Source organism: Protomyctophum bolini (genome assembly GCF_963924005.1).
Source record: "Protomyctophum bolini genome assembly, chromosome: 9".
Lineage (NCBI taxonomy): Eukaryota > Metazoa > Chordata > Actinopteri > Myctophiformes > Myctophidae > Protomyctophum > Protomyctophum bolini.
In genome coordinates, this window is record NC_137870.1 from 18587557 (window position 1) to 18609668 (window position 22112).

General features: G+C 41.9%; 1 protein-coding gene and 1 long non-coding RNA gene across 2 annotated transcripts; both read right to left on the bottom strand.

Annotated features, from left to right (window-relative positions):
- Positions 1-754: 754 nt before the first annotated feature.
- LOC308321426 lies at positions 755-3649 on the bottom strand. The gene is made up of 3 exons (XR_013964612.1): positions 3585-3649; positions 2236-2311; positions 755-858 (listed from the first exon to the last, which is right to left on the bottom strand). It is a non-coding gene; the product is annotated as an uncharacterized lncRNA (long non-coding RNA).
- A 1346-nt stretch (positions 3650-4995) lies between these two features.
- trpc6b (transient receptor potential cation channel, subfamily C, member 6b) lies at positions 4996-20429 on the bottom strand (the record flags this gene model as incomplete). The annotated part of the gene is made up of 14 exons (XM_080772854.1): positions 20350-20429; positions 16724-16974; positions 15935-16092; positions 14951-15335; positions 13900-14088; positions 13630-13798; positions 12199-12411; positions 11123-11350; positions 10707-10971; positions 10318-10513; positions 8058-8261; positions 7859-7921; positions 6510-6585; positions 4996-5138 (listed from the first exon to the last, which is right to left on the bottom strand). The coding sequence occupies exons 2-14, from the start codon at positions 16940-16942 to the stop codon at positions 4996-4998; spliced, it is 2508 nt and encodes an 835-aa protein (XP_080628980.1). The 5' UTR covers positions 16943-16974; positions 20350-20429.
- Between the last annotated feature and the right edge of the window lie 1683 nt (positions 20430-22112).

The window sequence follows — 22112 nt, forward strand, 5'->3', positions numbered from 1 at the left end:
ACTACAGTGAACGGTAGAGTGATTGATGTTAGTCTGCCTCAAACGTTACTCTTTTACCTGCTTTTTACTAACACTAAGATTACAAAGATGCCCAGAACATCGAGATGAACCTGTGTAGTTTATGGCTGCTCCAACAGTAGTGGCAACATAAAACCCCCCCCAAAAAATGGAATGTCAAAATATCCACCGCGGTAGCTGAGACCAGAGCCATTGAGTAATGGTTGAGACGAAGCAGTGAAAGGTCCTGAAAGATACATAATGTCAGTCTTACCCAATACCCAATCTTTCTGTTTTATGAGCACAAGGCTGCTGTACTTCATACTACACCTCATACTAAGCATTTAAAGTATGAGGTATAAAGTATGGAAGCCTTGTGTTGTGCCTGGTGAGGGTTTAAACCCCGCAGCTACGTCGAGTCCGCCTACAGGAAATACGTAAGCTGCGACCATGAGACCCGTTTCTGAATTTGTCTATAAGAAAGGCTAGATGGCTCGCTACGTGGCGTCCATCTTGCTTCAGGTAGCTCACCCGCCCATAACATTGTGTGGGCATGTTTGTTTTTTTGTGCTCTGACCTGGGCCGTTTACCGCGATTTCTTTCCAATATGGCTGCTGTGCATAGAGGCCAGGGCACTTGGTTGGCTACTGCTATACTCTAGATGGGGGTATTTGGGGGGGGGGGGGAATAAAAAAGAAGGAGAAGAAACAGCAGCAGCTCAGTTCAGGTTTGGACCTTTAACGCCTGTGACTTGTTCCAGTTGCCTGGTGAGCTGGTTCAGGACATCTTCGTTGTGGCTCTTAGTTTCCAGGAGCTCGTAGCGTAAACTCGATATATCCTGCTTGATCTCCTTCAGCTCACCTGTGGGAAACATGGAAGTGAAACCATAAACAAACATAGCGTTGCTGTTGGGCAGGAACCTCATACAGTCTGATTATCATTTATTTTATCATTTGTCATTGGGAATGTAATCTTTGTGTAGGACAAAAATAGCCGATTTGCTCGTCCACATAACGTACATTCTCCATTAATTGTCAATGGGAATTTAATGTTTGTGTAAGACGAAAATCTACAGGAATAGCGAAGTGAGGAGCGCTCTTATCATCATACATTGCACATTCCGGCCAATCAGAATTTGTGTCCTCACATTCGTCTTCAATCTTTGTGTTACGCAATGTTTGTGTTTACACAAATACTCAAAATTGTGCATGTATTGTCAATGGCATTTAATGTTTGTGTCAGGACAAAGTTTGTGTTTACACACACACTCAAAGCTGGATATAGGAGGGGCTAGCGCCCCTAAAAAAAGGTGCTTAATTACTTTACACCACTGGTCTTCATTAATGCTCATTATAAGATGTAAGATGGTACTATTTCTGTTCACTCACTCTGACTCTGGGTTTCAGAAGCCTGTGGACAGTCATCGGTAGAATTTTAAACAAGACTTCAATCCTTTTCTTTTTTATTTATTTGTTTGATGCAAGAACAATCAATGGCTTCTATTTCAGCATGCTACATTTCCAGGGAGAGCCTGTAGTTTTTATTGCGAACGCACTGAGCACTAACTATGAGACCTAGCAGAACATGTCTGTCTGTGTGTCTGTGTGTCACGCTGTAACACCATCCGCCCACCACCAGAGGGCGGAGCTGTATCACACACACAAAAACGCACACACACACACACACACACACACACACACACACACACACACACACACTTAACTTAACTAAGAAAAAACTTTAAAAAAACAAAAACACATGCACGCACACATACACACACTAAAAAAAAGTTACTTAAAAAACCTTAACTTAAAAACCTTAACTTAAAAAACATTACAATTACAAGTAATTTATTCAAATTGTTGTTATTGCAATTCACGAGCTGCGTTCGCTTCCCGCGTTCGCGCGTCTTACTTGTTAGCTACAAATCCTCATCAATTAGGCCTATATGTCCTGGTATTTCTGGACTGTCCACAGACCACACTTTCTGAGACACAGAGCAATTAGGCAGAACGTTCCGGCGTCATCATCTTATAATGAGCATTAGTGAGAATCAATTATATGAAGAATATAAATTAATGGGCCTAGTGTAAAGATTTAAGTAGTACATATTTAGGTGTTTAAATTTTACTAATTTTGCTGGGGACCCCCTGGAACCTCCTGAATGACCCCTGGGGGTTGCCGGACCCCACTTTGAGAACCAGGGGCTGTAATAGGAAAATAAATTGCTCAGCTTACCTTCATTGACTTCAGCATTGTCCTTATCAGTCTGTGCTTTTATGATGTATCTTTTTATGAGGCGATTCATGATCCTCTGTTAGGAGCAATAAAAGAATCAAGATCATTTGGAACGGTGAAGTGATTCCATTATCTCCAAATGCAAAAGAAGCTAATCTATTAGTGCGTAATGTACATCTTGCAATTGAAAAGTGATCTCATTGAATTCACACACTGGTACTAGTCTGTCATGTTAAATTAATGACTTTCATGCTTTAAAAAATCACACCCGTGTGAAGTGAGGGGCGCTCTTATCATTATACATCATCATACATCATCTCATGAACAACTGAATTTATGTGATTGGTTGGTTAAACAGACATTTGACTTACTTTCTCCTTTCATTGTCAATGGCAATTAATGAGATGTGTGGGGACAAAAGCTGTATGTAGAAGGGGCTATAGCGCCCCTCAAAAATCACATCCGTGTGAAGTGAGGGGCTTATCATCATACATCATCTCATTCCGACCAATCAGAATTTGCGTCCTTACCTTCAACTTCAAGGTTTGTGTTTTTGCAATGTTTGTGTGGGTGCGGTTGCCTCTATATAAATATCGTCTAATCAGAAGAGGGCAGGAAATATACACATATTGTGATGTCACCATATATTGTCCAATCCCATATTGTCCAATCATATGAGGGCAATTATAGGTTTGGGCTTGTAATCCTAATTGCCGGCCAAACAGAGGAGAGAACAAAAGTCTAACAATAACAATTGTACATACTGTATATATAAGAAAGGCTAGACGCTGCTGGCTAATGGAGAGTGACCTCACTACGTGACGGTCATCTTGCTTCAGGTAGCTCGCCCGCACATAACATTTGGGGCATGTACTTTTAAAATAACCTTAACTTGCTCAATGTTCAACCGATTTTCAAACGGTTTGGTTTGTTATAAACGTCAGAGACGTCAGCATATTAATATGCTTTTATATGACGTCATATCAAAAATCACACTGTATGATGGCCGCTCTTATCATCATAAGTCATACATCATCTAATTTTGGCCAATCCAATTTGCGTCATCACTTTTGTCTTAAATTTGTGTACACAAAAGTGTCTTTTTACACACTTTTGTCTTCAATGTTTGTGTTTACACAAACCCTCAAAGCTGGACATAGGAGGGGATAAAATAACATTAAGCAGTGTGAATCATAGCCACAAAATCAAAGTTACCATTTCCCACAATGTTGGGAGTTCCTACTGGCAGCAGCCTGCAAACACCTACAAACTCTGCAAGTGTAATGTAAACATACTGTACCACACAGTTTGGTTAAAATATACATTACAAAAAATACATATAAATTTACTTCATGGTGATGCGATGAAGGACGAGCTGATGCTCCGACACTGGTATCTTGATTGCTACTCAACTAAAATGAGATAAGATTAGAATTAATAATAATAATATGGATTAATAAACTAAAGCAAATTCTGACAAATTGAATGACAGTGTTAATGTGGATAATATTTTATTAAATTGTTAAATTGTGATATTATCAAACATATCAGTCCACATTACCCCAAGACATGCAAAATGTGTGTATTTAATTCACTCTGGCTAGATTAGTGCAGGGATAAAACAACAAATATCAAAATAAGCATTCATTATATGAATGGTACAATGAGAACAACCTCTATGACAAAATAATCACAATACTGACAATAGTGCCACTGTGTGGTCAATTCAATGCACTGCACGTGTGCCAATGCACTGTACCATGTCTTGTCATTCCATGGTAGACTAGGAACAAAGGACATTTATTCAGTTATGTAGGTTTTCAGATGCTACTGGAGGCATAAATAGATTAAATCATGTAATCGGTGAAGTATACGTTTGTGTTTTTATTTGGTCAACAGGGGCAGACAACCAGGCATCATTGTGGGCTGCTTCATTCTTCATCTATAGACTAAAAAACTGATCTCATGGTCGCAGCTTATGTATTTCCTGTAGGCGGACTCGACGTAGCTGCGGGGTTTAAATCCTCACCAGGCGCATCTCTTCTACTACAGTGAACGGTAGAGTGATTGATGTTAGTCTGCCTCAAACGTTACTCTTTTACCTGCTTTTTACTAACACTAAGATTACAAAGATGCCCAGAACATCGAGATGAACCTGTGTAGTTTATGGCTGCTCCAACAGTAGTGGCAACATAAAACCCCCCCCAAAAAATGGAATGTCAAAATATCCACCGCGGTAGCTGAGACCAGAGCCATTGAGTAATGGTTGAGACGAAGCAGTGAAAGGTCCTGAAAGATACATAATGTCAGTCTTACCCAATACCCAATCTTTCTGTTTTATGAGCACAAGGCTGCTGTACTTCATACTACACCTCATACTAAGCATTTAAAGTATGAGGTATAAAGTATGGAAGCCTTGTGTTGTGCCTGGTGAGGGTTTAAACCCCGCAGCTACGTCGAGTCCGCCTACAGGAAATACGTAAGCTGCGACCATGAGACCCGTTTCTGAATTTGTCTATAAGAAAGGCTAGATGGCTCGCTACGTGGCGTCCATCTTGCTTCAGGTAGCTCACCCGCCCATAACATTGTGTGGGCATGTTTGTTTTTTTGTGCTCTGACCTGGGCCGTTTACCGCGATTTCTTTCCAATATGGCTGCTGTGCATAGAGGCCAGGGCACTTGGTTGGCTACTGCTATACTCTAGATGGGGGTATTTGGGGGGGGGGGGGAATAAAAAAGAAGGAGAAGAAACAGCAGCAGCTCAGTTCAGGTTTGGACCTTTAACGCCTGTGACTTGTTCCAGTTGCCTGGTGAGCTGGTTCAGGACATCTTCGTTGTGGCTCTTAGTTTCCAGGAGCTCGTAGCGTAAACTCGATATATCCTGCTTGATCTCCTTCAGCTCACCTGTGGGAAACATGGAAGTGAAACCATAAACAAACATAGCGTTGCTGTTGGGCAGGAACCTCATACAGTCTGATTATCATTTATTTTATCATTTGTCATTGGGAATGTAATCTTTGTGTAGGACAAAAATAGCCGATTTGCTCGTCCACATAACGTACATTCTCCATTAATTGTCAATGGGAATTTAATGTTTGTGTAAGACGACAATCTACAGGAATAGCGAAGTGAGGAGCGCTCTTATCATCATACATTGCACATTCCGGCCAATCAGAATTTGTGTCCTCACATTCGTCTTCAATCTTTGTGTTACGCAATGTTTGTGTTTACACAAATACTCAAAATTGTGCATGTATTGTCAATGGCATTTAATGTTTGTGTCAGGACAAAGTTTGTGTTTACACACACACTCAAAGCTGGATATAGGAGGGGCTAGCGCCCCTAAAAAAAGGTGCTTAATTACTTTACACCACTGGTCTTCATTAATGCTCATTATAAGATGTAAGATGGTACTATTTCTGTTCACTCACTCTGACTCTGGGTTTCAGAAGCCTGTGGACAGTCATCGGTAGAATTTTAAACAAGACTTCAATCCTTTTCTTTTTTATTTATTTGTTTGATGCAAGAACAATCAATGGCTTCTATTTCAGCATGCTACATTTCCAGGGAGAGCCTGTAGTTTTTATTGCGAACGCACTGAGCACTAACTATGAGACCTAGCAGAACATGTCTGTCTGTGTGTCTGTGTGTCACGCTGTAACACCATCCGCCCACCACCAGAGGGCGGAGCTGTATCACACACACAAAAACGCACACACACACACACACACACACACACACACACACACACACACTTAACTTAACTAAGAAAAAACTTTAAAAAAACAAAAACACATGCACGCACACATACACACACTAAAAAAAAGTTACTTAAAAAACCTTAACTTAAAAACCTTAACTTAAAAAACATTACAATTACAAGTAATTTATTCAAATTGTTGTTATTGCAATTCACGAGCTGCGTTCGCTTCCCGCGTTCGCGCGTCTTACTTGTTAGCTACAAATCCTCATCAATTAGGCCTATATGTCCTGGTATTTCTGGACTGTCCACAGACCACACTTTCTGAGACACAGAGCAATTAGGCAGAACGTTCCGGCGTCATCATCTTATAATGAGCATTAGTGAGAATCAATTATATGAAGAATATAAATTAATGGGCCTAGTGTAAAGATTTAAGTAGTACATATTTAGGTGTTTAAATTTTACTAATTTTGCTGGGGACCCCCTGGAACCTCCTGAATGACCCCTGGGGGTTGCCGGACCCCACTTTGAGAACCAGGGGCTGTAATAGGAAAATAAATTGCTCAGCTTACCTTCATTGACTTCAGCATTGTCCTTATCAGTCTGTGCTTTTATGATGTATCTTTTTATGAGGCGATTCATGATCCTCTGTTAGGAGCAATAAAAGAATCAAGATCATTTGGAACGGTGAAGTGATTCCATTATCTCCAAATGCAAAAGAAGCTAATCTATTAGTGCGTAATGTACATCTTGCAATTGAAAAGTGATCTCATTGAATTCACACACTGGTACTAGTCTGTCATGTTAAATTAATGACTTTCATGCTTTAAAAAATCACACCCGTGTGAAGTGAGGGGCGCTCTTATCATTATACATCATCATACATCATCTCATGAACAACTGAATTTATGTGATTGGTTGGTTAAACAGACATTTGACTTACTTTCTCCTTTCATTGTCAATGGCAATTAATGAGATGTGTGGGGACAAAAGCTGTATGTAGAAGGGGCTATAGCGCCCCTCAAAAATCACATCCGTGTGAAGTGAGGGGCTTATCATCATACATCATCTCATTCCGACCAATCAGAATTTGCGTCCTTACCTTCAACTTCAAGGTTTGTGTTTTTGCAATGTTTGTGTGGGTGCGGTTGCCTCTATATAAATATCGTCTAATCAGAAGAGGGCAGGAAATATACACATATTGTGATGTCACCATATATTGTCCAATCCCATATTGTCCAATCATATGAGGGCAATTATAGGTTTGGGCTTGTAATCCTAATTGCCGGCCAAACAGAGGAGAGAACAAAAGTCTAACAATAACAATTGTACATACTGTATATATAAGAAAGGCTAGACGCTGCTGGCTAATGGAGAGTGACCTCACTACGTGACGGTCATCTTGCTTCAGGTAGCTCGCCCGCACATAACATTTGGGGCATGTACTTTTAAAATAACCTTAACTTGCTCAATGTTCAACCGATTTTCAAACGGTTTGGTTTGTTATAAACGTCAGAGACGTCAGCATATTAATATGCTTTTATATGACGTCATATCAAAAATCACACTGTATGATGGCCGCTCTTATCATCATAAGTCATACATCATCTAATTTTGGCCAATCCAATTTGCGTCATCACTTTTGTCTTAAATTTGTGTACACAAAAGTGTCTTTTTACACACTTTTGTCTTCAATGTTTGTGTTTACACAAACCCTCAAAGCTGGACATAGGAGGGGATAAAATAACATTAAGCAGTGTGAATCATAGCCACAAAATCAAAGTTACCATTTCCCACAATGTTGGGAGTTCCTACTGGCAGCAGCCTGCAAACACCTACAAACTCTGCAAGTGTAATGTAAACATACTGTACCACACAGTTTGGTTAAAATATACATTACAAAAAATACATATAAATTTACTTCATGGTGATGCGATGAAGGACGAGCTGATGCTCCGACACTGGTATCTTGATTGCTACTCAACTAAAATGAGATAAGATTAGAATTAATAATAATAATATGGATTAATAAACTAAAGCCTTTGCACAAATGGGGCAGTGTAAGCCACTCCATCTTTAAACTGACAGAGTTGTACTGCGTGCAATGTTAGTGATCTCACCTTATTAAGCTCCATGTCATCGTGCGTGTCACTGTGGCTGCTCGGTGGCAGCACACAGAACAGGCTCTTTGTCTTCAGCAGGAGGCCAACGAGAGCCTTGGGACTCGGTAAGAGGTTGAACGGCACAGGCAGCGTTCCTCCGCGTTCAAAGTACGAGAACCACAGTTTAGCTCTGGCAAACTTCCACTCCACGTCTGAATCGTCCTGTCACAGAGACACAAAGTAGTTTTATCATTGCTGTCGGGCAGAAACCTCATATCTCCGTATCTCCGTACTTGATCATGCTACGGCATCACACAAAAGCATCAAGTAGCAAATCTGCAAGCTCTAAATTAGCTTGCCATCTGGTAAAATAAACACATAAGCAGACTGCTGCTGCTTCATGGTTCGAGCTTAGATCTTTACTATGTTTGAATTTGAATCCTGAAAAGTATAACTGTTTTGGACGTATCAGGTTTCCACCTGACAGAGACGATTATTTACTTGAGAATTAAGTATAATCCTTTTATTTTCTTCCACTTGTACTTATGCACCCAAACTTACAAAGGTACATTATGAATTAACAACAACTTAAGCTGCACTATGTAACTTTCCTCTTCTAACCAGGATTTGAACCCATTTTCCTGTGAAAATGCAAACATTCTTACCATTGAGCTATCAGGCGATTAATTGAATCCTGACCATCATGTAAAAAAAAATGATGATCCTGTGTCTAGACTATAGGTGAGACATTTTTGAATAGAAGAGCAGGGAGATAAAATACAACCACCCAATTGTAAAATTGTATTAACACATACAGATAGGACAAAAATCTATTGTATTAATTGACAAGATATAGGCTATACATTACTTTATGCCCTCCTCCAGTATAGCTGATTGGCAATTAATTACATTACCAACATTACCCATACTGTACATCCTGTTTAAGACAGACTTATTCAAAATTAAGTTTATAAATATAATATTGTAAGCACATTAGTATTGTGTAAGCAAGACATATTGCACAGTGAATGTTTATTGTATGACTTTATATATGGTGTAAATACATAGCTAACAAACATAGCTTTGATTTTGGTTTCTTCATTCACCATAAAGGAATCCAACACAACACAAACTAGAGTGGTGCCAGTTAGACATTGGCCTACTTGGAACGATGCAAGTTGGAAATGCATGCCCCACCCAGTTATTATGTCTGTGTCCCTTTATGCCCATATATGGAGTTCTTTGTCAGGCATGCCCAAATATGGAGTCTTTGCAGATGTCAGAACATAATTGTGATGTCAGAACTGGCCCGCTCCATATATGGAGCCCGGGCAGAGTCCCTGTCCTGAGCTCGGCAGAGGCCTTTTGTGGTGGTTCTGGATGTCCACATCGCTGTCACTGTCAGACATAGTGAGATTGGTTGAGTCAACACCAAAAAACTATGCAAATATGCGAATATAAGTCTGGATGATTCTTGTTGGCACCAAGCGGGTACCGTTAAAGCCCTTTAACATACAGGAAATGCTCTGATGGGAGTTGAAAGGTTAGAGATTCTTCAGTGCGTTGTGGAACCGCATATTGACTGCTTTTATACTGTTCGGCGTCAGGTACTGGGTGAAGTCACAGTGAGTCATCCATGTCCAAATATGGAGTTTCAGGTCAGCCGTAACCAAACATGAAGTGTATGATGTCAGACTAGCAACAGTGGTAACTATTGAGTAACTATAGCGACCTGCTGTATTGTAGAGTAGACAATCGTGGTTGTCACTCTCATGTCGCCGTGACTCAGCCATAACCACAATTATAAATTGTCCAGAACCGCCGATCCAACCAATATGCCCATATATAGGCATTCCAATATATGGGCATATACTGATGACGTCAAGGATCTCAATATATGGGAAAAAAGGGACAAGGACTGACAGATACAGACATCTCCATATATGGGCACAAAACAGTCAGACGGGTACAACAGGTACTCTGACAAAGCCCCGACACGGCACACACTGAACTTGAAGTAGTCAAAATGGGTACTGCTTTTACTGCAAGTACCCTTCTACATGTAGCCTGTGAAAAAAAACGTTGAAAAAAACCTGTCTTTTTGGGCTCAGGGCTGCAATACAATGGTGTTACAATATTACCTATACCTATTATAATACCTTTATTTTTAGTTATTTAATATAACTCAGATATAAAATGTTATGGTTCTGATTGTTATAGGTTATTGATACATGTATGTACTTATTTTGGGCTGGTAAAGGGTGAATAAAGATCCTACCTCGATCTCCTGGAAGGAGCTGTTGAACATGGCGATGAGCATGTTCAACAGGACGATCACCATGATGATGTTGTACACTCCGTAAAGAACATAGCCGATGTTTTCTATGAACTTGTGGTCTGTTTTTAGGACCACTGACTTGACTTCGGACAAGCCAAATATGGCCCAAAACAAAGTTTTGAAGCTCTCTTCAACCCTGTTGGGAAAGGACGACAAGAAATGCCCCCCATCAGATGAAACCCATCTGCTATTTGAGGTCATTATTGATTAAATATCCCTCGGGCATTGATGTGAAATATACAACCGCTGTTTCCATGGCGATGATTTGTAATGAGTAAAATTACCACGCGACTTGAAGGTGTACATTCTTTGCATTTGAGGGCACTCACGTCGTGAAGGCGTCGTTGTGCTTGGCTCCCAGATAGTAGGAGTACAGGTTGAACATGCCGATCATGAAGGCCACAAAAACCGTGATGAAGATCACCATGAACTTGAAGATGTCCTTCACGGTCCTGCCCAGGGAGATCTGCAGCGGGCCGAAGCTCTCGTTGGCCGGCAGGATGTAGGCGATGCGAGAGAAGCTCAGCACGACGGCCACGGCGTAGAGGCCCTCTGAGATGAGCTGAGGGTCCGACGGCATCCAGTCGATGCGGGCTGAAACACATGTGTGTAAAATGTGTAAAAGTGCAATATTGTATGCCTCAAAATGGTACTTAAGTACAGTATTACTTAAGTAAATGTACTTATAGTTACTACCACTGCTGCTGCATCCATGAATGGATGAAAGGCTGAACCCTGCACTCACCCAGCTGAAAGTACTGGATGTGAGATGGCAAGGTGATGTTGGCTAGGTCAGTGTAGTAGCGGTCAACATAACACTGGGCTGTGTGTGCATGCCAGAAGGCCATCAGTCTGGCCATGAAGGAAGTCACAAAAATAGCCTGGATGCCAAAATCAAGCAGGTTCCACGGTTCCGAGAGATACTCCCGGATATCCTGAGACCAGATGTTCTGACAGCCTGCCCATATCTTCCCTGTAAAAACAAGAATCACATTATGAGAATGGGGTCCACTCTTCTCACTTTCCACGTGAATGCATAATTCCTGTCATTTACTGAGCTGGTTTTGCTGCTGATGATGTCATGAAATCACACCTTTCGTATAAATCTGGGTTTTGGCATCAAATAAATTTGCAATGGCATTGACCATGATGACCTCAGATTGTATTGGCATATAAAAGCAGCGATGGAAAAAGTACTCACATAGTAAAAGCATCAATACTGCAATATAGATAATACTCTGTTACTGATAAGTCCCTTATTAAAAATGCCTACTTGTGTTAAAGTACAAAAGTATCGGCCTCAAAATGTACTTAAAGTACCAAAAGTAAGTTTACTCATTGTGCAGAATATCCCATTCAAAGTTCAAAATGTCTAAAAAGAAATGTCATTGTGAGCTTGTTGAAAGCTATGGGCTGAAGTATGTTTTGTAATTGCGAACGCAGTGATTGCGAACGCAGTGAGCACTTACTACCAGTAAGACGCGCAAACGCGGGAAGCGAACGCAGCTGAGACCCTGCAGATTATGTCTGTCTGTCTGTCTGTCTGTCCCGCTGCTAGCAGATCATGTCTGTCTGTCTTTGTGTCTGTATTTTTTTTCCCTGTTTCTGCTAAGCATCAAGCTATATGCTTAGATGATTTCTATTTATATTAGGATGAATTTGCGCGACTGTAAAGACAAACGGAAGTGGGGAGGAGGCTCCACTTCCACTTTATTCATGATAGAGCTTCCGTTGCTCCAGACTGTATGACGGAACTCAAGGAAGCATTTGAAAATTGCGAGAGGCAACAGTCTGGCAACGCAAGACTACACATTATATGACCTATGACCCAGGATATGATAAGGATCTCCGTCCAGTTGAAGGTGGTGGTCTTCATGCGAAACAGCTGCGCGGGGTAATCGTGGCTGGTCATGTTGGGCAGTAGCGCCGTGCCGTCGAAGCGGTCTGCCGCGTTCAGGACCAGCAGGCACAGGAACATCATGAACGACGCCGCGTGGACCACGAACTTCAAGAAGGGTCCTCGCATGACTCTACCTATCTGAGAGGAGTGATGGGCCAAATATAAAAAACAATAAAGACCAAAGATTCATGACGAGACAAAACCACTTTAAGCCCGGTAACGTGTCACGCATGCAAATATAAGCTTGTACTGTAGGTCTGCTGTATGTTCAACATACCACTAACCTTATGTTGCTTTGTGGTACATGGGGGTCATCTCATCTCTATGTTCTTGTTATGGGTTCTATATTCCCTGCTTACATTAGGGTTATTGTAAGTGGGTTGTAAGTGGGGAACAGAAACTGGGGTACATAGAACCCAGGGAAAATACAGTACAGTAGAACCTGGGTAGAAACCTTATACAGTTGAGTGCTATGTGGTACATTACACTCATGTGGGTGCTATGCCGTACAGGAGTAGGTATACTCCCTTACATTTGGGTGCTAACTGCTTACATTACACTAACCTTACAGTTGGGTGCTATGCAGTACATTACACTAACCTTACAGTTGGGTGCTATGTGGTACATTACACTAACCTTACAGTTGGGTGCTATGCGGTACATTACACTAACCTTACAGTTGGGTGCTATGTGGTACATTACACTAACCTTACAGTTGGGTGCTATCCGGTACATTACACTGACCTTACAGTTGGGTGCTATGCAGTACATTACACTGACCTTACAGTTGGGTGCTATGCAGTACATTACACTGACCTTACAGTTGGGTGCTATGCAGTACATTACACTGACCTTACAGTTGGGTGCTATGCAGTACATTACACTAACCTTACAGTTGGGTGCTATGTGGTACATTACACTAACCTTACAGTTGGGTGCTATGTGGTACATTACACTAACCTTACAGTTGGGTGCTATCCGGTACATTACACTAACCTTACAGTTGGGTGCTATCCGGTACATTACACTGACCTTACAGCTGGGTGCTATGCGGTACATTACACTAACCTTACAGTTGGGTGCTATCCGGTACATTACACTGACCTTACAGTTGGGTGCTATGCGGTACATTACACTAACCTTACAGTTGGGTGCTATCCGGTACATTACACTGACCTTACAGTTGGGTGCTATCCGGTACATTACACTGACCTTACAGTTGGGTGCTATGCGGTACATTACACTAACCTTACAGTTGGGTGCTATCCGGTACATTACACTGACCTTACAGTTGGGTGCTATCCGGTACATTACACTGACCTTACAGTTGGGTGCTATGCGGTACATTACACTAACCTTACAGTTGGGTGCTATGCGGTAAAGTAGGGCCAGCACGGGCAGACCCACACCCACACACAGAACCAGGAGGAGCTTGATGGCTGTGGTCTGCTGTCTCAGTCCAGATAAGTTCTCGTACCAGATGGACAGGAGCTGCTGCTGGCAGTTGGGGTGTGCGACAAACTGGGGTGCACGTGTTTGTGTTCAGAAAGGGGTAAACAGAATGATAAAGTTCAGTTTGAAAGACAGACAGACAGACATGATATGTAGTAGTGTCTCTTTACCTTTTTCAGCTCATATTTGATGGCCAGCTTCAGCCTGAATAGGCTCTGTCTGTCTGAGGGTGCACAGTCTTTGTCCCATGTTTCAGTGTCACCGTTCAGTATGGCCTCCACCTCCTCAGTGTTACGGCACAGGTCCAGCAGTCCCACCACAAAGTCTTTACACTGCATGGACAGTCTCTTGTAATCATTCTGTAAGGTGCAAAAACAAAATAAAAATAACAAATACAACTTCCAGATGGGAGATTTGGAGACCCATGTTGAATACGGTTCACTGCAGCTCAACAGTCAGTGTGAGGGGTGGTCAGGAGATGAACTCTGCGTTTCAAGGCTTGAAGGATATTGTCATGCTCTGTTCCACAATCGGACAGCAGTCTCATCAGATATCTCTCTGAATTGTTTGCTAGCCTGCTTTTAGCTATAGAGGACCATTGTGACCAAATTTGACTGAGGGATGGATTTTTTTGAATTTTCGTTTTCATCATGTCATATGAAAGCAGGGAATCATAGCTTCAAATTTACATATTGGTTGTTCAGTTTGACCTACCAGTTTTGGAGATATGGCTTATAGAGTAATGTCTTGCAGAAAACAGCGAGTTGAGAAAACATGCTTGAAAGGTATCTCTATCATTACATCTAGCTACATGTTTAAGCATTTATTTTATATTAACATGTCGATTTCAGCTCTGACACTTATTTCAGACATGCTCTAGTATGTATCTAGAGTCTGCCTGTGCTATTAACTCATTTAGGAAAAGCTGGAACTTGCGATCAGTTAAATATGGTCACCATTATGTGTGTCAGTATCGGAGAGAGAGAGAGAGAGAGAGAGAGAGCGTGCATGTGTGCATGGATTGTGTTCATCTCACTCCTAGTTTTCCTCACACTCACAACGCCAATCAGCAGTCAGCTAATGAATATTAATGGCTAACAGCTACAATATCATGTAAATAAGTGTGTTTATAAGTGTGTGTAAAAAATACTCAAGAATATTCCGAACACACGACTAAAAAGGCTCAAATCTGGCAGATTTAATATGCCTACTGTACAGTACCTTGAATTCTTTCTCCGTGTTGGCCAGCACCGCCAGCTCATTGCTCAGCTCCAGGGCTGCCATCACAGGGTCCCTGTGGGACAGAGACAGATACGCCGGGGTGGCCAAGCCTTTATAGGCGTTGATGCGAGACTGCGAATGGCTAAAGGAATCCTGCCTCTGCTGGTCGCTGCAGGCACCGCACTGGCAGAAGTAGTCGTGGGGCCTCTGGATGCAGGCCCCCCTCAGCAGGAGTGTGTGGACGATCTCGTACTCGTGGCACTGCGAGGCCAGGATGATCGGCGTGATGTCGCGGGAGAAGCGCGTGCCGTCCTCGTCGTAGGCAAAGAAGTCGTCATCGTCATTCGTGGTCATTCCCGCGGCGTGGCCGAGGCCGGCGGTCAGCCTTTGGCCGTCGGCAGTGGTGGGAAAAGTATTGGAATTAAAATGTACTTAAAGTACCAAAAGCAGAAAGTACTCTAATTTCAGGTTTTGAAACGTATACAAATATTTTTTAAATGCCTAAATGTATATAGGGCTGGAGTGGTTTAGGCTATGTATGTTTTGTAATAATAATACAAATCCACTAAACTGCCTCCCCCTGGCCAGCCGGGGCGCCTGATGGAGGGGAAAGGAACTGGTTGGAATAACGTGTTCCTTCCACCCGCTTACTCCAACCAGGGAAACTCCCCCCTGTCAGGTGTAAAGGAGCAACTTGGACACTCAGGCATGAAGGAAGCATGAGTTCAAGTCCGTTGCTCTCCCTTGTCCCCCATATATGGGGACTAGGAGGGTGTAGAGCCCAGGATCACATAGATGATTGACACAGGGGGGAAAAATGGGTTACAAAATCGTGGGATAAAAAATATATTAAAAAAAAATAATAATACAAATCTACAAAGTAACTACAGTTTTCAAATAAAAGTGCTTGAAATAAAAAATACTACGGTAAAGTATAAAAATACAACAAAACTGTTACTTAAGTATAAATGTTATACTTTCCACCTCTGGCTGTCTTTGAACGCCTCGTGGCCCAGCAGGGCCTCCACGATGCGGACGTAGCCTTTACTGATGGACAGGAGCAGGGCGTCGCCTATCCTGGCCAGGTTGGCTCTCCTCAGCAGGAGCTTGGTCACCTCCAGGTGTTCATTGGCCACGGTCAGCTGCAGAAACGATCACAATACAACACAATGTGGGAAACAAAAAAATAAAGGAAACATAGAAAATGTGTCCGAAACCGTCCCCGGTCCACTGTTTGGGAATCAGTGGGCTAGAACAATGCCGATCGACGTTGTACAGCAGTTAGGTGATTCAGCAACAGTAACACATAGACGTAAAGATGCCGAGATACATTACTATAGCTTAGCTATAGCATTATTGTCGCGATGAGAGTACATGCGCTATGAAAAAGTACATGTGCGATGCGACGCATTGTGAGCTTGTACATCTGCTGTTTTCAAAAGATTTGTATATGTTTGAAATTTTGAAATGAGACATTCTGCATAATGGACACTTTTACTTTTTTTTACTTTAATTGATGCCAATAAGTTTGTACTTGAATTCCAGACTTTTATTGGATTGGAGTATTTCTATATTGCAGTATTGATACACTTACTTTTACTTGTAGTAAAACATTTCAGTACTTTTTCCACCACTCGTGATCTTTTAAAATGTAATTGTTTCTGGCTGCTCCTAAATGACAGTTAACAAGCTCACAGCGCGTCGTATCGTGCCACATTGTGAGCTTGCAATTTTTCACTACTTTTGTGTGGCACACTATAGTAGAGTGTTAACCTGCAGAGCGTTCAGGCCCATGTAGTTGACACAGTTGACGTCGAGGCGGGCCATGGGGTCCTCCAGCATCCTCTTCACCTCGGGAGCGTTGCCGTACTCCGCGGCTTCCAGAAACATTTCTTCCGTCGCGGAGAGGCTGTAGGACTGTGCACAGAACATGGAGCCGGGTCCCCTTGCAGCCTGCCTGTGGGCTTTGGCCTTGGCGTGTCGAAGCATCATGCCGCATTTACCGTCATGCACTGCTCGGTCCACTGCACACACACACAAGTAGACATGTTTGAGTTAAAACTAAGACCTGAGGCCGGTATTTCTGTCAACTAAGGACCGCCCCATGTATTTGGCCACTGACCCCCATCTGAAAATGTTTTGTGACAGAGACCCCCATTAGAGAATACTAGTCAAAACTAGCCGATCTACAAGCTCACAATGCAGAATGCAATTCATTGTGAACTTGTAGATCGGCAATCTTTTGGGCAAAAGAGGTTTGGTGTAGACAAAACCAGGATAATAGCATTTGTGCATGATGTTTGGCCACAAACGGACCAATCCTTCAAACTTTGGAAGGCAATTTTAGCCAATGGGGATGGAATATAGGGAAGCGGAATATAGGGAAGTGGAATATGGTGAAGCGACTGTGGAGATACCGAATTGCGTGATATATGGATAATATGTACGAGTAATCTACAGAAATGTGTTTTGCCAAAATCTGCCTCATGGTGGCGCTATAACAGGCTGTTGTGGAAAATGTGGGGCAGAGGTTCGTCGTTGGCATCCAGGGAGTGTATGTGCACAGTTTGGCATCGACCGGGCTAACGGTAGCGGAGATACACATACATACACACACACACAGTCACACACACACACACACACACACACACACACACACACACACACACACACACACACACACACACAGTCACACACACACACACACACACACACACACACACACACACACACACACACACACACACACACACACACACACACACACACACACACACACACACACAGATGGAGTGCATAACAATACTCTCCCCATGCCTTTGTCTGGTGGAGACAACAAGCGGTTTACTGTCTACGCTAGAGGGTTTAAGTGGTTAACAACCTGTACAAATATGTATTGCAATGGACGACAATAAGGAGGACTAAGGTATGACTAAGCAAAGAAGGGACAGTTGTCCTCCTCACTGCCCTTCACACAGGCACTTAAAATTCTCCCAGAGAGGCCAGCTGTCTTCTGTGAAGTATCATTTATTAAGCAATAGACAACAATCTATATGTGCACAAATACGATCAGGAACATTACTCTTGAGACTGACAGGTTTAATGCCACTCCAGACACATTGTTTGTTTTGTGAACTTTTAAAATTAGGTTTACTTTTTGTTTTATTGCCCAAAATGTGCTGATATACAGTGAGAGTGGTATTTGTTAGTAAAATGGCTTCTATTTGTGGTGATTTCCTTGAGTTAGAAGATTATGGAAAACTTGGCATAATTATGCTTCTTTAGGAGCTTTTGTTGTGCCAGATTTTATTTGTCAAGCTTGGTTGCGAGAGAAGACAGAACACTCTACAATTCTGAGTTGTAATTGAATGTATTCTGTGAATATACAGTAAACATGCTGTAAGCAGGGTTGAGGGTTGTGCTATAGTTGTGTGCACAGTCGGAAATAAAAGTATTAAGAAAATTAGAAAATGTATTCTCGGGTATTAGGAGCCAGACACAATGCCAAAACATATTTATTTGGCCAGAAACAGGCTCATACATGGAAATGTCCTACTTTCTTTGTCTATGCACTGTGAGAGCCCTGGTTTATATAATTATTAATTAATGTCTATTGCTATGAATAAGAAGGCAAATTAGACAACAGTGGCCTAAGCAGTAATTTGAAATTGACAGCTGGTCTGAGCAAAATCATGACACTCACTGGGGGTTGTGACACCTCCCACCGTCTTATCGTCTGCTCTCTCTCATATGAACGTGGCATTGTTTAGTTTTTTATAACCCTTTCTTCTCATCTTTCTGCTTGATAATTGGCAACTTTGGGTTGGTTGGAACAGTGGTTTCCAAACGTCTTAGGTTTCTGCCTGGCAGCAAAGTTTACAGCCAGGGTCAGAACAGTGTTACTGTATGTATATTGTAATTATTGTGACTATAGGTCGCATTTACTATGAAAATCTGCATTTCCCGTTTGTTCGTTTGTTGCGTCACCCATACCTCCATATTTGGTCACGCCTTCTGACATCACACCCCCATATATGGTCAAGCCTCGTGACATAATGTGACATCATGGAGATCCTTAGATCTCCATACAGTATATGGTTGTCAGTCCAACCACTGTGGTTGCCGCCACACGACTCAGACGTGCAAATGAACCAAGTTGGTACAACACATGGATCTCCATATTAGTGAAGCTGACTATTATCACCTGGATCGCCATATATGAAGATCACGACACTGACCTCATCAGACCCTGCATAGCCATACATGGTTTGACATACTAGATCCGAATATATGGAGCTGGCCAGCAACTCTACATCTGACCTCACTGACACCAGATTAATTGTTTAACTCCTGTTTCTCAACTGTGCCGTATTAAGAAGCTCTGTTGTTTCAGCGCGAGCTCGCCCTAAGCGTATATATGCTATGTTACGCTAAACAACATATTCGGTATACGTTAGATGTTATGTGTTACATGTTATGTGATCTTATCTTATCTCTATTTTGTTGAACCGGATATCCCCTAAACCTATGATGGTGACTATTGGAGTTGGAACCACTTGTGTGCTTCACCACTTAGTGTCAACATAATATATAGCAAAGTGCTTCCTGCACAGTAATTGTGTTTGAATAACATGGTTAATAGCATGGGGCATATAGGAACGGGGTAATACTGTTGCTTCCGGATGAGCGGCTGATGGCTGAGGACAGGCGCTGGACCTTTCATTCAATCATAATTCGTGTTAAGCAGATTTGAAACAAACGAGCAACACACTGATTAAGTCAAGCCTTAATCTACTGTCTGTATGCATCAATTTTTACTTGTTTACACCTGTCTACAACACTGAATAATATGACACACGCACACACATAAAGAATACACATCTATGTTGATCAGATTATTTTAAAGACTTCATCTATGTCAAATTGTCAATGCATACACCATTTCTTTCTTTCTCTCTCTCTTTCCCTCACTCCATCCCTCCATCATAAAACACAAGAGGAAAACAAAGAAACACAATATAACATCAACATCATCAAGGCAAGCTATAGTTAAATTGTATAATTTAAGACTTAGTACATGCAGATTTTTATCAGTTATCGTGTGTTGTGTGTGTGTGTGTGTGTGTGTGTGTGTGTGTGTGTGTGTGTGTGTGTGTGTGTGTGTGTGTGTGTGTGTGTGTGTGTGTGTGTGTGTGTGTGTGTGTGTGTGTGTGTGTGTGTGTGTGTGTGTGTGTGTGTGTTAATTAATATAAACTATTGATAAATGTATAGATCTGTCCTGAAAAACAATTTCTCCAAATGTCAGCATTTCTCAACAGGTAGTCAGGTACTTTTTTTCCTCTACTATTTTGTTTACAGCGATCCTAAAAAAATGTGATGAAGGCATGCGTTCAACTGACCTTGAAGGTGCAGGCAAACAGACCCACCAGTATGTCCTCCCAGGGAGTTTAATTACTGCATCGCTGACACAGAAAGCTCCATCCACAAAACGGGTCCTCCACCTCAACTGTAAAAAAACAGAGGTGCATCCGTATTATCCTGTACACTCCGCCCATGCAGTCTCCTCCCCGGTCCTGCACGTGTATCACCGACAGTGACGCTCCTGCCTCCTTGCACATGCAGGACATGGGGGCGGCTGTGGCTCAGGAGGTATAAGAGAAAGCCGGTTTGGGAACCGGAAGTCCAGGCTTGGTGCCAAAGTGTCCTTGAGTAAGAAATCAAATCCCAGCTGTTCCCTGGGGACTGTTCAATAGTTACTAGGGCTGTTCCCTGGGGACTGTTCAAAAGTTACTAGGGCTGTTCCCTGGGGACTGTTCAATAGTTACTAGGGCTTCTTCTGTCGTACGTCCTTAGACCTTTGTGGTTACTAGGGCTGTTCCCTGGGGACTTTTCAATAGTTACTAGGGCTGTTCCCTGGGGACTGTTCAATAGTTACTATAGGGCTGTTCCCTGGGGACGGTTCAATAGAGGGCTGTTCCCTGGGGACTTTTCAATAGTTACTAGGGCTGTGGACTATAGTTACTATAGGGCTGTTCCCTGGGAACTGTCCAATAGTTACTATAGGGCTGGGCCCTGGGGACTGTTCAATAGTTACTAGGGCTGGGGACTGTTCAATAGTTACTAAGGCTGGGGACTCAAGCACAACCGTCCACAAATGTCCAACACATATACAATGAATTACTCACCTAATGCTTCCATGTTTAATTCCAGCGTGTGTAACCTACATTGTTTAAGTGACAGTTTTCATATTGTAAACATGGTCGCTAACGTGGTTTAGCGGCTAGGAACAATACGTGGGCTATATAGCCCATCTTGGACAGCATACTATAGCACAACGTTTTTCATAATTTTTAAGGATTTGAAAAAAAGACGAAAATCACTCGAGACAATGAACTCGCTTTTCCGATATTAAATTTATTTAATTTCCGAAATCGTGAAAAATGGCACCCTATAGCATGCACTCCGAGACGATGGACTATAGCCTGTCGCTTTCTGTGATTTTCACCTATTTTTCAAATCCTCCGAAACCGTGAAAAATGGCACCCTATAGCATGCGCTCCGAGACGATGGACGCCTGCCGCTTTTCCGATATTTTCAGATCCTCCGAAATCGTGAAAAATGGTAACCTACTTATTTTAATGATTTTGTCGTGGGAGGTCGGCAACAGTACATTTAAAAATATTCAGCAAATTTGACAATGTTAACTTTGTGATTTATTCTTTTATTTACGGTTATTATTGCTTAAAGTGTAAATTGTGAAATAACTACAGTTGAAATGTAATGAAAGTGATTGTTGGTCCTGTAAATTACAACAAAACAAACTAATGCACTGGTGTGGTACTGGTGGTACCAGAACTCCCTGCAGTGCCCTGCTCAATGTGTTGTATTTACATGATTTATCACCCTATAGCATGCGCTCCGAGACGATTTTTGAGGATTTGAAAAAATGAAAATATTAAAAAAACGATGGGTTATAGCCCATGTTTTTTGAAATTTTGAAAAACAAGTATCCTCGTTTCGAATCATTTTGGACCATGGGCTATAGCCCATATCGTACGGCATACTATAGCACGCCGTTTTTCATCATTTTTGAGGATTTGAAAAAAATGAAAAAAACGATGGGTTATAGCCCATGTTTTTTGAAATTTTGAAAAAAAAGGTT